The sequence below is a fragment of the Solanum verrucosum genome, unplaced genomic scaffold (assembly GCF_900185275.1).
Source record: "Solanum verrucosum unplaced genomic scaffold, falcon-dt-bn FXZP01000397.1, whole genome shotgun sequence".
Classification (NCBI taxonomy): Eukaryota; Viridiplantae; Streptophyta; class Magnoliopsida; order Solanales; family Solanaceae; genus Solanum; species Solanum verrucosum.
The window spans coordinates 130,810-144,618 of NW_026019845.1; the positions used below are offsets into that span (position 1 = coordinate 130,810).

The 13,809-nt window shown below is 39.6% G+C and overlaps 1 protein-coding gene across 1 annotated transcript; it reads left to right on the top strand.

Annotated features, from left to right (window-relative positions):
* The first annotated feature begins 1,675 nt into the window (after window positions 1-1,675).
* LOC125816627 (uncharacterized) lies at window positions 1,676-12,685 on the top strand. The gene is made up of 4 exons (XM_049496248.1): window positions 1,676-1,976; window positions 2,060-2,200; window positions 12,045-12,136; window positions 12,269-12,685. The coding sequence occupies exons 1-4, from the start codon at window positions 1,676-1,678 to the stop codon at window positions 12,683-12,685; spliced, it is 951 nt and encodes a 316-aa protein (XP_049352205.1).
* Window positions 12,686-13,809: the final 1,124 nt, after the last annotated feature.

Here is a 13,809-nt window from a genome sequence, read left to right on the forward strand (position 1 = left end):
GTATTTCATTAATTTTTAAATTACATATGCTAGGTCAGATATTTCAGTTATTCAGATATACATGCTCCAGTTTTATGCCACATTATCAGTATATTTCAGCATAAACCCTATTTTGAGTTGTAAATCTTGAAAAGCTTTTCTTTAAGACAACACTTGAGTTTTAAACTGAGATTTTGAGAAAGTTAAGATGAGTTTTGAGAAAGAGCTTCTAAAACATGATTAGTACGACAATTGAGTAGGTCATCAATGTATGAATAGTATGGCATCTAGATATACCATCAATGTTTATGCAATATGACTTCCCAAGTCATCAATGATCATGGTATAATATGTTGTTGAATTGTTTTTAAAAAAAAAGGGAGTTTTCAAGTATGAGTATCTACATGTTAGTATTTTGAGTTATTCAGTATTTCAGTCATAATATATTCAGTTATACATGCCTTAGTTTATGAATGCATCATTATCAGATTAATTATTCCATTCTCAATTTGCATGTTCAGTTTCGAGCTATCCAGTATTTACAGAAATTCAGTCATAACTAGTTAACAACTTAATTCATTGGGAGTAGCATAATACTGAGTTGGACTAGGGTTTAGCGCACCTATATAGTCCTAGAACTACGAGCGACGTAGGTGTAAGTCCCCTCTGTGGGCAACATCAGTTTAGTGATCACGCCAGTCATGCCTCTATACGTTTGGCCGGGTATATTGTGTCCTCTCGATGGGGCGTATACATCGGACTCCACATTTAGATCATGTGGTGTTATGTCGATTATTAGTAGCTCCGACAGTTCAGTCAGACTCTATTGCATTGACCATATTTTAGTAAAGTCAGTATTCAGTCTCAACATTTTATAAATTGGTCATTGCATTCACTTAGCTCAGTATTCAGTATCTATATCATGTTCAGATTATTTCATTGCTTTATTGCTTTTTTCAGTTATATGTTATTTCAACTTTACTCTATCCTGCATGCCAGTACCTCTCAAGTACTGACACATACGTGCGCTACATCTTCTCGTGATGTAGGTTCAGGTTCACAACATCCAGATCACGGTTAGATCGGTTTCCGATCTCCAGTTCGACAACATCAGTTGTGAGTCCTCATTCTTTAAGGACAATAGTCATGTCATCTTTCAATTTTTTTCAGTCTTTTAGTTTCAGATTTTCTAGACTTAGCTGGGGCATATCCCAGCACTTCTAGTCATTTTAAAGGCTTATTTCAGACATAGATAGATTCAACTTAGTATTGAGTTAATATATTCCTTATATTAAACTCATCATTTTTCATTTATCCTAGTTATAGTATATGGGTGTTCCCTATCTTTTCATTTTATTTATGATTTACCTTCTACATCAGTTTATTGTCTTTAGTATGCTCATGATCATGCCAGCAGGATTAGCTTGGGATCACTTGTGGTCCTAGGTTCCGTGTCCGCGTCTCGGGGGTAGCTCGGGGCATGACAAACTTGGTATCAGACCACTAGGTTTAAGGTTCCTAGGATGTCTGAAAAGAAGCACTAAGTAGAGTCTTTTTCATGGGTGTGAAGTGCACCACATCTAATGAGAGGGAGGCTATGAAGTGTTTTAGGAAAACTTCACTTTGTTGAAATGCTTATCGTGCAAAAGGTCTGATCTAATTCTATTTTAACTCGATGTTCTACATTTTAGCGATCATGCCTCCCAGTAGAGCAAACACTAGGAATGTGAATGCCAGGAATGCTAACACAGTTCCTCTAGTCCCAGATCAGGGAGTTTTGAATGGACAGTTTCAAAACACCATTCAATCTTTCGCTCAAAGTATGAATAATCTAAACAATAATGAGGTTGAGGGAGATAAGCTTAGGGAAATTGCTAAGGTTACCAAGAAAGCTAGAACTAGGAACTATGAGTACTCTCAGCAGAAATCGGGTGGTGGAAATCACTCACAGTTTCGACAAGATCAGAATAGTAGGGCACCAGGCTCTAAGTCTCAGAGTCTCAGGGAAGTGATTCAGGAAATAGGGCCTACCCAACTTGTCCAAAGTGTGGTAAGAACCATGCATGCGATTGTTTTGCAGGGAAGGAAGGATGTTTTGGGTGTGGCCAGTCTGGTCATAGGGTGAAGAATTGCTATTCTGCCCGGAAGGGGCAAGAAGGTAACAATACTAAGGCTCAGTCTACATCTCCACCAGTACCAAAAGGTCACCCAACTCAGCAGGGTAACTCTTCTGGTACAGGTGGCGGACAGCGCCAAAACAGGCTCTATGCTCTTCAGGTTCCCAGGACAGGAAGATTCTCTTGATGTGATCACTAGTATGTTTCGCATCCTTCTTTTGATATTTTGTAGTGTTAGATCCAAGGGCTACTATTACCTTTGTAAATCACTTTATAGAAGTAATCATAGGAATAAGTATAGAAACTCCTTCAGAACCCTTCTTAGTCTCTACCCCAATTGTGACCTAGTTATAGCTAGACGGGTTTACAGAAATTGCCCTGTCACAGTGTCTCAAAAAGTCATCTCAGCTGATCTTGTAGAGTTAGAAATGGTAGACTTCGATGTCATTTTAGTCATGGATCTGTTTCAGTTCTGTCATACCTCTGTCGATTGTAGACTTCGGGTTGTTCAGTTCCAATTTTCAAACGAGCCAGTCTTAGAATAGAAGAATAGTAGCTCGGTACCTACATGTTGATTATCCCTTACCTTAAGGCCAGAAAGAGGTGAATCTAGAGAATGGTGTAGCACATATTGAGGAAAAAAAAGGAAGGAAGTAGAAAAAGATGTTAATTGTCTTGCTCTCTTAGGAGTAAATCTTACTAACACATCAGATGGTGGTGTGATAGTCCATAATAGATCAGAATCCTCTTTGGTAGTAGTGGTTAAGGAAAAGCAAGATAGTGATCCCATCTTGCTTGAGCTTAAGGGTACATTCCACAATCAGAGAGCGGAGGTTTTCTCCCAGGGGGAGATGGTGTACTTTGCTATCAAGGTAGATTGTGTGTTCCTGATGTGGGTGACTTGAGATATCATATTCTTGCAGAGGCCCATAACTCCAGATATTCTATTCATCCAGGTGCCACTAAGATGTATCGCGATCTGCGGGAAGTCTATTGATGGAATTGTATGAAAAGAGATATACCAGACTCTATGGCTAAGTGCCCCAATTGCTAGCAAGTAAAGGTAGAACATCAGAAACCAGGAGGTATGGCTCAAGAGATTGACATTCCTACTTGGAAGTGGGAAGTGATTAACATGGACTTCATCACAGGTTTACCTCTTACTCGCAGACATCATGACTCCATATGGGTGATTGTTTATAGGGTTACTAAGTCTTATCGCTTTTGGCGATCAAGACTACTGATTCGACGGAGGATTATCCCAAACTTTACATTAATGAGATTGTGAGGTTGCATAGGGTTCCTTTCTCTATCATCTCAGATAGAGGTTCTTAGTTTACCTCTAATATGTCGGGTTATTTTAGAGAGGTCTTAGTACTCAGGTTAATCTTAGCACAGTATTTCATCCTCAGAAGGATGGTCAGGCAGAGCGTACCATTAGACCATAGAGGACATGTTGAGAGCTTGTGTGGTCGACTTCGAAGGTAGTTGGGATGAACGCATTCCTCTCATTGAGTTCGCCTACAACAATAGTTACCATTCCAACATTTAGATGGCCCTTTATGAGGCTTTGTGTATGCGTAGATGTAGATCTCCAGTTGGTTGGTTTGAAGTAGCTGAACCAGCCTTGATAGGACCAGATTCAGTCATTGATGGTATGGAGAAAGTTCAACTCATTAGAGATAGACTTAAGACTGCTCAGAGTCGCCAGAAGTCTTATGCAGATGTGAGAAGAAGGGAACTAGAGTTCCAAGTTGATGATTGGGTTTTCCTGAAAGTGTCACCTATAAAGGGGGTGATGAGATTTCGAAAGAAAGGGAAGCTCAGTACTAGATATGTAGGCCTTTACCGGATCTTGAAAAGGATTGGTAAAGTGGCTTATGAGTTAGCGTTGCCAGCAAATTTAGCAGCAGTGCATCCAGTCTTTCCCATTTCTCTTTTGAAGAAGTGTGTAGGTGAACCAGCATCCATAGTGGCATTAGAGAGTGTGGCTGTGAAAGATAGCCTTTATTATGAGGATGTATTTGTTGGGATTCTCGATCGTCAGTTAAGAATGTTGAGAAATAAAGAAATCGCTTCATTCAAGGTTTTGTGTAGGAGTCAGTCCGTAGAGGGAGCTAATTGGGAAGTACAAGCAGCCATGAAGTCCAAGTATTCTCGCCTCTTTCCTTCCAATTCCATTCCAACATGGGGTAATAGTTTGTCTTCAGTTTTTCAGTCATTCATGTGTAAATTCAGTTTTAGAATCATGTTTCGTCAGTTTGTACTTGCATTTTAAGAGTATTTGCATGTTCTTGGAACTCAGTTCAGTCAGAAATTCAATTCTCAATATTTAGTGGTAGGGATTCCAGCCCTCTCCCTGTCTTTCAGCTAGTTTAGTCTTCATTTGAGGATGAATGGTCCCAAGGGGGAGCTAATGTAAAACCCCGTATCCGAAACAGACCAAAAATATAGATTTTGAGAAGTTGCAGGTGCAACCCACGGTTACCATCCACGGACTGTAGGTTAGACCACGACTCGTGCTAGTGGTTCGTGGTTCACCACAGCAACCCCTCCCCATCCAAGCTCAGAAAAGTCAGCTAAGTCTCGACTCTCGGACAGACCCACGGTCCATTGATCAGCCAACGGTCCGTGTTCTACGTCCGTAGATCAAGACCTCCTTTAGCCAGCCTCTGACACAAACTACGGTTGACCAGCACAGACCGTCATTCTATCCACGGTCCGTAGGTCCAACTGTAGATGAGGGTCAGCAACCAATTAGTTGAAAATTGTTGATGGGTCAACTTCAGATGGCCATAACTCTAAGTACAAAATTAATTATGTGTGCCATGACCTATGGTTAGATAGATAATTGAAACCTCTTTCCAACGCCACTGAGTTTGCTAAATTACGACATTCGAGTAAAATGTTATGCTCATTTTAGTGAAGCCTTGTCAGGCAGACTCGACCGACGGTTCCAATCAATAGACTGTCGATTGATTGACAGCCCGTCAGAACCGTCCGTCAGTCATTTCGACAACAGTTAATTCAGGGGTCTTTGGGCCTTTTCCTATTTCGTTTAACCCCTTAGATACGTCGTTTAAACCTTAAATCGTGAGGTTTTAGTCAGTTTAAGCATAGAGACATAACTAGAACTTACCTTAGTAAAAATCATTAATCAAAATATAGAAAATTAGAATCTAGAGAGGAGAAAAATGTCAAGAACCCTAGTTCAAGAACGTAGCAAGATTCCATTAGTTCCAGCCACGAAATCGAAGGATTCTCCATGGAATTCGTCACCAGGTATGTGGGATTTCACTAGTGTGTTCCTTTCGTCCATTAGGTCCCTAGAATTCAATCAGATTCTTGATTCCATGATTATGAATAGAACTAGGGTTTTTAGAATTTCAACAGATCATCATGAATTAGTTATTTAAATATTCCGAATCAGATTATCATGTTATTACTCAGCTTATCGAATAAATTTCAGAACCCTAGCTATGTATTTCATTAGTTCTTGAATTACAGATGCTTGGTCAGATATTTCAGTTATTCAGATATACGTGCTCCAGTTTTATGCCACATTATCAGTATATTTCAGCATAAACCCTATTTTGAGTTATAAATCTTGAAAAGCTTATTTTTAAGACAACACATGAGTTTTAAACTGAGTTTTTGAGAAAGTTAAGATGAGTTTTGAGAAAGAGCTTCTAAAACATGATTAGGATGACAATTGAGTAGGTCATCAATGTATGAATAGTATGGTATCTAGATATACCATCAATGTTTATGCAGTATGACTTCCCAAGTCATCAATGATCATGGTATAATATGATGTTGAATTGTTTTTTAAAAAATGGGAGTTTTCAAGTATTAGTATCTATATGGTAGTATTTTGAGTTATTCAGTATTTCAGTCATAATATATTTAGTTATACATGCCTTAGTTTATGAATGCATCATTATTAGATTAATTGTTGCATTCTCAATTTGCATGTTCAGTTTCGAGCTATCCAGTATATACAGAAATTCAGTCATAACCAGTTAACTACTTAATTCATTGGGAGTAGCATAATACCGAGTTGGACTAGGGTTCAACGTACCCACATAGTCCCAAAACTATGAGCCATGTAGGTGTAAGTCCCCTCTGTGGGAAACATCAGTTTAGTGATCACGCCAGTCATGCCTCAATACCTTTGGTCGGGTATATTGGGTTCTCTCGATGGGGTGTATACATCGGACTCCACATTTAGTTCATGTGGTTTTATGTCGGTTATTAGTATCTCCGACAGTTCAGTTTGATTATATTGCATTGACCATATTTCAGTACAGCCAGTATTCAGTCTCAGCATGTTATAAATTGGTCATTGCATTCAGTTAGATCAATATTCAGTATCTATATTATGTTTAAATTATTTCATTGCTTTATTGCTTTGTTCAGTTACATGTTATTTTTGCTTAACTTTATCTTGCATGCTCAGTACCTCTCTAGTGCTGACGCATACGTGCGCTACATCTTCTTGTGATGTAGGTTCAGGTTCTCAGCATCCCGATCACGTTTAGATCGGTTCCCAATCTCCAGTTCGGCAGAATCAGTGGTGAGTCCTCATTCTTCGAGGACAATATTCATGTCATCTTTCAATTTTTTTCAATCCTTTAGTTTCAGATTTTCTAGACTTAGCTGGGGCATGTCCTAGAAGTTCTAGTCAGTTTAGAGGGTTATTTCAGACATAGATAGATTCAGTTTAGTATTGAGTTAATATCTTCCTTGTATTAAACTCATCAGTTTTCATTTATCCCATTTATAGTATATGGGTATTCACCATGTTTTCATTTTATTTATGATTTAGCCTCCGCATAAGTTTGTTATCTTTAATATGCTCATGATCATGACAACAGGGTTAGCTTGGGATCACTTGTGGTGCTATGTCCCGTGTCCGCGTCTCGGGGGTAGCTCGGGGCGTGATAAACTTGGTATTAGAGCACTAGGTTTAAGTGTGCTAGGATGTCTGAAAAGCCGCACTAAATAAAGTCTTTTTCATGGGTGTGAAGTGCACCACATCTAATGAGAGAGAGGCTATGAAGTGTTTTAGGAAAACTTCACGTTGTTGATATTCTTATCGTGCATAAGGTATGAACTAATTCTATTCTAACTCAATGTTCTACATTTCAGCGATCATGCCTCCCCGTAGATCAAACACTAGGAATGCGAATTCCAGGAATACTAACACAGTTCCTCTAGTCCCAGATCAGGGAGTTTCGAATGTAGAGTTTCAAAACACTATTTAACTTTTCTCTCAAAGTATGAATAATCAAAACAATTAGGAGTTTGAGGGAGATAAGCTTAGGGAAATTGCTAAGGTTACCAAGAAAGCTAGAACAGGGAACTATGAGTAGTCTCAACAGAAATCAGGTGGTGGAAATCGCTCACAGTTTCGACAAGATCAGAATAGTAGGGTACCAGGCTTTAAGTCTCAGGGAAGTGTTTCAGAAAATAGGACCTACCCAACTTGTCCAAAGTGTGGTAAAAATCATTCAGCCGAGTGTCTTGCAGGCAAGGAAGGATGTTTTGGGTATGGCCAGTCTGGTCATAGGGTGAAGAATTTCTCTTCTGCCGGGAAGGGGCAAGAAGGTAACAATACTAAGGATCAGTCTACAGCTCCAACAGTACCGAAAGGTCACCGAACTCAGCAGGGTAACTCTTATGGTACATGTGGTGGACAACGCCAAAACAGGCTCTATGCTCTTCAGGTTCCCCAGGACCAGGAATATTATTTTTATGTGATCACTAGTATGTTTCGAGTCCTTCTTTAGATTTTTTGTAATGTAAGATCTAAGGGCTATTCTTACCTTTGTAAATCTCTTTATAGAAGTAATCTTAGGAGTAAGTCTAGAAACTCCTTCAGAACCCTTCTTAGTCTCTACCCCAGTTGGTGACCTAGTTAAAGCTAGATGGATATACAAAAATTGCCCTGTCACAGTCTCTCAGAAAGTCACCTCAGCAGATGCTGTAGAGCTTGAAATGGTAGACTTCGACGTCATTCTAGTCATGGATGGGTTTCAGTTTTGTCATGCCTCAGTCGATTGTAGAATTTGGGTTGTTCAGTTCCAATTTCCAAACGAGCCAGTTTTATAATAGAAGGATAGTAACTCAGTACCTGTATGTTGATTATCCCTTACCTCTCATTTCAGGAAGTCATCTCAGAGAGGTCTTAGTACTCAGGATTATCTGAGCACAGTATTTCATCCTCAGACGAATGGTCAGGCAGAGCGTACCATTCAGACCTTACAGGACATGTTGAGAGCTTTTGTGATCGACTTCAAGGGTAGTTGGGATGATCAGATTCCTCTTATTGAGTTCACCTACAACAATAGTTACCATTCCAGCATTTAGATGGCCCCTTATGAGGCATTGTATGGGCGTAGATGTAGATCTCCAGTTGGTTGGTTTGAAGTAGGTGAACCAGCCTTGATAGGACCAGATTCAGTCATTGATGGTATGGAGAAAGTGCAACTCATTAGAGATAGACTTAAGAGTGCTCAGAGTCGCCAGAAGTCTTATGCAGATGTGAGAAGAAGGGAACTAGAGTTCCAAGTTGATGATTGGGTTTTCCTGAAAGTGTCACCTATAAAGGGGGTGATGAGATTTGGAAAGAAAGGGAAGCTCAGTACTAGATATGTAGGCCTTTACCGGATCTTGAAAAGGATTGGTAAAGTGGCTTATGAGTTAGCGTTGCCAGCAGATTTAGAAGCAGTGCATCCAGTCTTTCCCATTTCTCTTTTGAAGAAGTGTGTAGGTGAACCAGCATCCATAGTCGCATTACAGAGTATGGCTGTGAAAGATAGCCTTTATTATGAGGATGTATTTGTTGGGATTCTCGATCGTCAGTTAAGAATGTTGAGAAATAAAGAAATCGCTTCATTCAAGGTTTTGTGTAGGAGTCAGTCCGTAGAGGGAGCTAATTGGGAAGTAGAAGCACCCATGAAGTCCAAGTATTCTCGGCTCTTTCCTTCCAATTCCATTCCAGCTTGGGGTAATAGTTTGTCTTCAGTTTTTCAGACATTCATGTGTAAATTCAGTTTTAGAATCATGTTTCGTCAGTTTGTACTTGCATTTTAAGAGTATTTGCATGTTCTTGGAACTCAGTTCAGTCAGAAATTCAGTTGTCAATATTTAGTGGTAGGGATTCCAGCCCTCTCCCTGTCTTTCAGCTAGTTTAGTCTTCATTTGAGGATGAATGGTCCCAAGGGGGAGCTAATGTAAAACCACGTATCCGAAACAGACCAAAAATATAGATTTTGAGAAGTTGCAGGTGCAACCCACGGTTACCATCCACGGACTGTAGGTTAGACCACGGCTCGTGCTAGTGGTCCGTGGTTCACCACAGCAATCCCTCCCCATCCAAGCTCAGAAAAGTCGGCTAAATCTCGACTCTCGGACAGACCCACGGTCCATTGATCAGCCAACGGTCCGTGTTCGATGTCCATGGATCGATACCTCCTTTAGCCAGCCTCTGACACAAACTACGGTTGACCAGCACAGACCGTCATTCTATCCACGGTCCGTAGGTCCAACCGTAGATGAGGGTCAACAACCAATTAGTTGAAAATTGTTGATGGGTCAACTTCAGATGGCCATAACTCTAAGTACAAAATTAATTATGTGTGCCATGACATATGGTTAGATAGATAATTGAAACCTCTTTCCAACTCCACTGAGTTTGCTAAATTACGATATTCGAGTAAAATGTTATGCTCATTTTAGTGAAGCCTTGTCAGGCAGACTAGACCGACGGTTCCAATCAACAGACCGTCGATTGATTGACAGCCCGTCAGAACCGTCCGTCAGTCATTTCGACAACAGTTAATTCAGGGGTCTTTTGGCCTTTTCCTATTTCGTTTAACCCCTTAGATACGTCGTTTAAACCTTAAATCGTGAGGTTTTAGTCAGTTTAAGCATAGAGACATAACTAGAACTTACCTTAGTCAAAATCATTAATCAAAATATAGAAAATTAGAATCAAGAGAGGAGAAAAATGTCAAGAACCCTAGTTCAAGAACACAACAAGGTTCCATTAGTTCCAGCCATGAAATCGAAGGATTCTCCATGGAATTCGTCACCAGGTATGTGGGATTTCACTAGTGTGTTCCTTTCGTCCATTAGGTCCCTAGAATTCAATCAGATTCTTGATTCCATGATTATGAATAGAACTAGGGTTTCTAGAATTTCAACAGATCATCATGAATTACTTATTTAAATATTCCGAATCAGATTATCATGTTATTACTCAGCTTATCGAATAAATTTCAGAACCCTAGCTATGTATTTCATTAGTTCTTGAATTACAGATGCTTGGTCAGATATTTCAGTTATTTAGATATACGTGCTCCAGTTTTATGCCACATTATCAGTATATTTTAGCATAAACCCTATTTTGAGTTATAAATATTGAAAAGCTTTTTTTTAAGACAACACATGAGTTTTAAACTGAGTTTTTGAGAAAGTGCTTCTAAAACATGATTAGGATGACAATTGACTAGGTCATCAATGTATGAATAGTATGGTATCTAGATATACCATCAATGTTTATGCAATATGACTTCCCAAGTCATCAATGATCATGGTATAATATGATGTTGAATTGTTTTTAAAAAAAGGGAGTTTTCAAGTATGCGTATCTACATGTAAGTATTTTTAGTTATTCAGTATTCAGTCATAATATATTCTGTTATACATGCCTCAGTTTATGAATGCATCATTATCAGATTAATTATTGCATTCTCAGTTTGCATTTTCAGTTTCGAGCTATCCTATTTTTACCGAAATTCAGTCATAACCAGTTAACTACTTAATTCATTGGGAGTAGCATAATACCTAGTTGGACTAGGGTTCAACGTACCCATATAGTCCCAAAACTACGAGCCACGTAGGTGTAAGTCCCCTATGTGGGAAACATCAGTTTAGTGATCACGCCAGTCATGCCTCTATACCTTTGGCCGGGTATATTGGGTCCTCTCGATAGGGTGTATACATCGGACTCCACATTTAGTTCATGTGGTTTTATGTCGGTTATTAGTAGCTCCGACAGTTCAGTTTGATTATATTGCATTGACCATATTTCAGTACAGCCAGTATTCAGTCTCAGCATGTTATAAATTGGTCATTGCTTTCAGTTAGCTCAATATTCAGTATCTATATTATGTTCAGATTATTTCATTGCTTTATTGCTTTGTTTAGTTACATGTTATTTTTGCTTAACTTTATCTTGCATGCTCAGTACCTCTCTAGTGCTGACGCATACATGCACTACATCTTCTCGTGATGTAGGTTCAGGTTCTCAGCATCCCGATCACGTTTAGATCGGTTCCCAATCTCCAGTTCGGCAGAATCAGTGGTGAGTCCTCATTCTTCGAGGACAATAGTCATGTCATCTTTCAATTTTTTTCAATCCTTTAGTTTCAGATTTTCTAGACTTAGCTGGGGCATGTCCTAGCAGTTCTAGTCAGTTTAAAGGCTTATTTCAGACATAGATAGATTCAGTTTAGTATTGAGTTAATATCTTCCTTGTATTAAACTCATCAGTTTTCATTTATCCCATTTATAGTATATGGGTATTCACCATGTTTTCATTTAATTTCTGATTTAGCCTCCGCATAAGTTTATTATCTTGAATATGTTCATGATCATGACAGCAAGGTTAGCTTGGGATCACTTGTGGTGCTATGTCCCGTGTCCGCGTCTCGGGGGTAGCTCGGGGCGTGATAAACTTGGTATTAGAGCACTAGGTTTAAGTGTCCTAGGATGTCTGAAAAGCCGCACTAAATAGAGTCTTTTTCATGGGTGTGAAGTGCACCACATCTAATGAGAGAGAGGCTATGAAGTGTTTTAGGAAAACTTCACTTTGTTGATATTCTTATCGTGCGTAAGGTATGAACTAATTCTATTCTTACTCGATGTTCTACATTTCAGCGATCATGCCTCCCCGTAGATCAAACACTAGGAATGCGAATTCCAGGAATACTAACACAGTTCCTCTAGTCCCAGATCAGGGAGTTTCGAATGTAGAGTTTCAAAACACTATTTAACTTTTCTCTCAAAGTATGAATAATCAAAACAATCAGGAGTTTGAGGGATATAAGCTTAGGGAAATTGCTAAGGTTACCAAGAAAGCTAGAACAGGGAACTATGAGTAGTTTCAGCAGAAATCAGGTGGTGGAAATCGCTCACAGTTTCGACAAGATCAGAATAGTAGGGTACCAGGCTCTGAGTCTCAGGGAAGTGTTTCAGAAAATAGGACCTACCCAACTTGTCCAAAGTGTGGTAAGAATCATTCCACCGAGTGTCTTGCAGGCAAGGAAAGATGTTTTGGGTGTGGCCAGTCTGGTCATAGGGTGAAGAATTTCTCTTCTGCCGGGAAGGGGCAAGAAGGTAACAATACTAAAGCTCAGTCTACAGCTCCAACAGTACCGAAAGGTCACCCAACTCAGAAGGGTAACTCTTCTGGTACATGTGGTGGAAAACGCCAAAACAGGCTCTATGCTCTTCAGGCTCCCCAGGACCAGGAATATTTTGTTGATGTGATCACTAGTATGTTTCGAGTCCTTCTTTAGATTTTTTGTAATGTAAGATCTAAGGGCTATTCTTACCTTTGTAACTCTCTTTATAGCAGTAATCTTAAGAGTAAGTCTAGAAACTCCTTCAGAACCCTTCTTAGTCTCTACCCCAGTTGGTGACCTAGTTATAGCTAGATGGATATACAAAAATTGCCCTGTCACAGTCTCTTAGAAAGTCACCTCACCAGATGCTGTAGAGCTTGAAATGGTAGACTTCGACGTCATTCTAGTCATGGATGGGTTTCAGTTCTGTCATGCCTCAGTCGATTGTAGAATTCGGGTTGTTCAGTTCCAATTTCCAAACGATCCAGTTTTATAATAGAAGGGTAGTAACTCAGTACCTGTATGTTGATTATCCCTTACCTTTAGGCCAAAAAGCGGTGAATCTAGAGGGTGGTGTAGCACATATTGAGGAAAAAAAAGTAAGGAAGTAGAAAAAAATGTTCATCGTCTTGCTCTCTTAAGAGTTAGACTTACTAACACATCAGATGGTGGTGTGATAGTCCAGAATAGATCAGAATCTTCTTTGGTAGTAGAGGTTAAGGAAAAGCAAGATAGTGATCCAATCTTGCTTGAGCTTAAGGGTACAGTCCACAATCAGAGAGTGGAGGTTTTCTCCTAGGGGGAGATGGTGTCCTTCGCTATCAAGGTAGATTGTGTGTTCCTCATGTGAGTGACTTGAGAGAGCATATTCTTGCAGAGGCGCATAACTCCAGATATTCTATTCATCCAGGTGCCACTAAGATGTATCGCGATCTGCGGGAAGTGTATTGATGGAATGGCATGAAAAGAGATATACCAGATTTTCTGGCTAAGTGCCCCAATTGCCAGCAAGTCAAGGTAGAACATCGGAAACAAGGAGGTATGGCTCAAGTGATTGACATTCCTACTTGGAAGTGGGAAGTGATCAACATGGACTTCATCACAGGTTTACCTCGTACTCGCAGACAGCATGACTCAATTTGTGTGATTGTTGATAGGGTTACTAAGTCATATCGCTTTTGGCGGTCAAGACTACAGATTCAGCGGAGGATTACGCCAAGCTTTACATTAATGAGATTGTGAGGTTGCATAGGGTTCCTTTGTCTATCATCTCAGATAGAAGTTCTCAGTTTACCTCT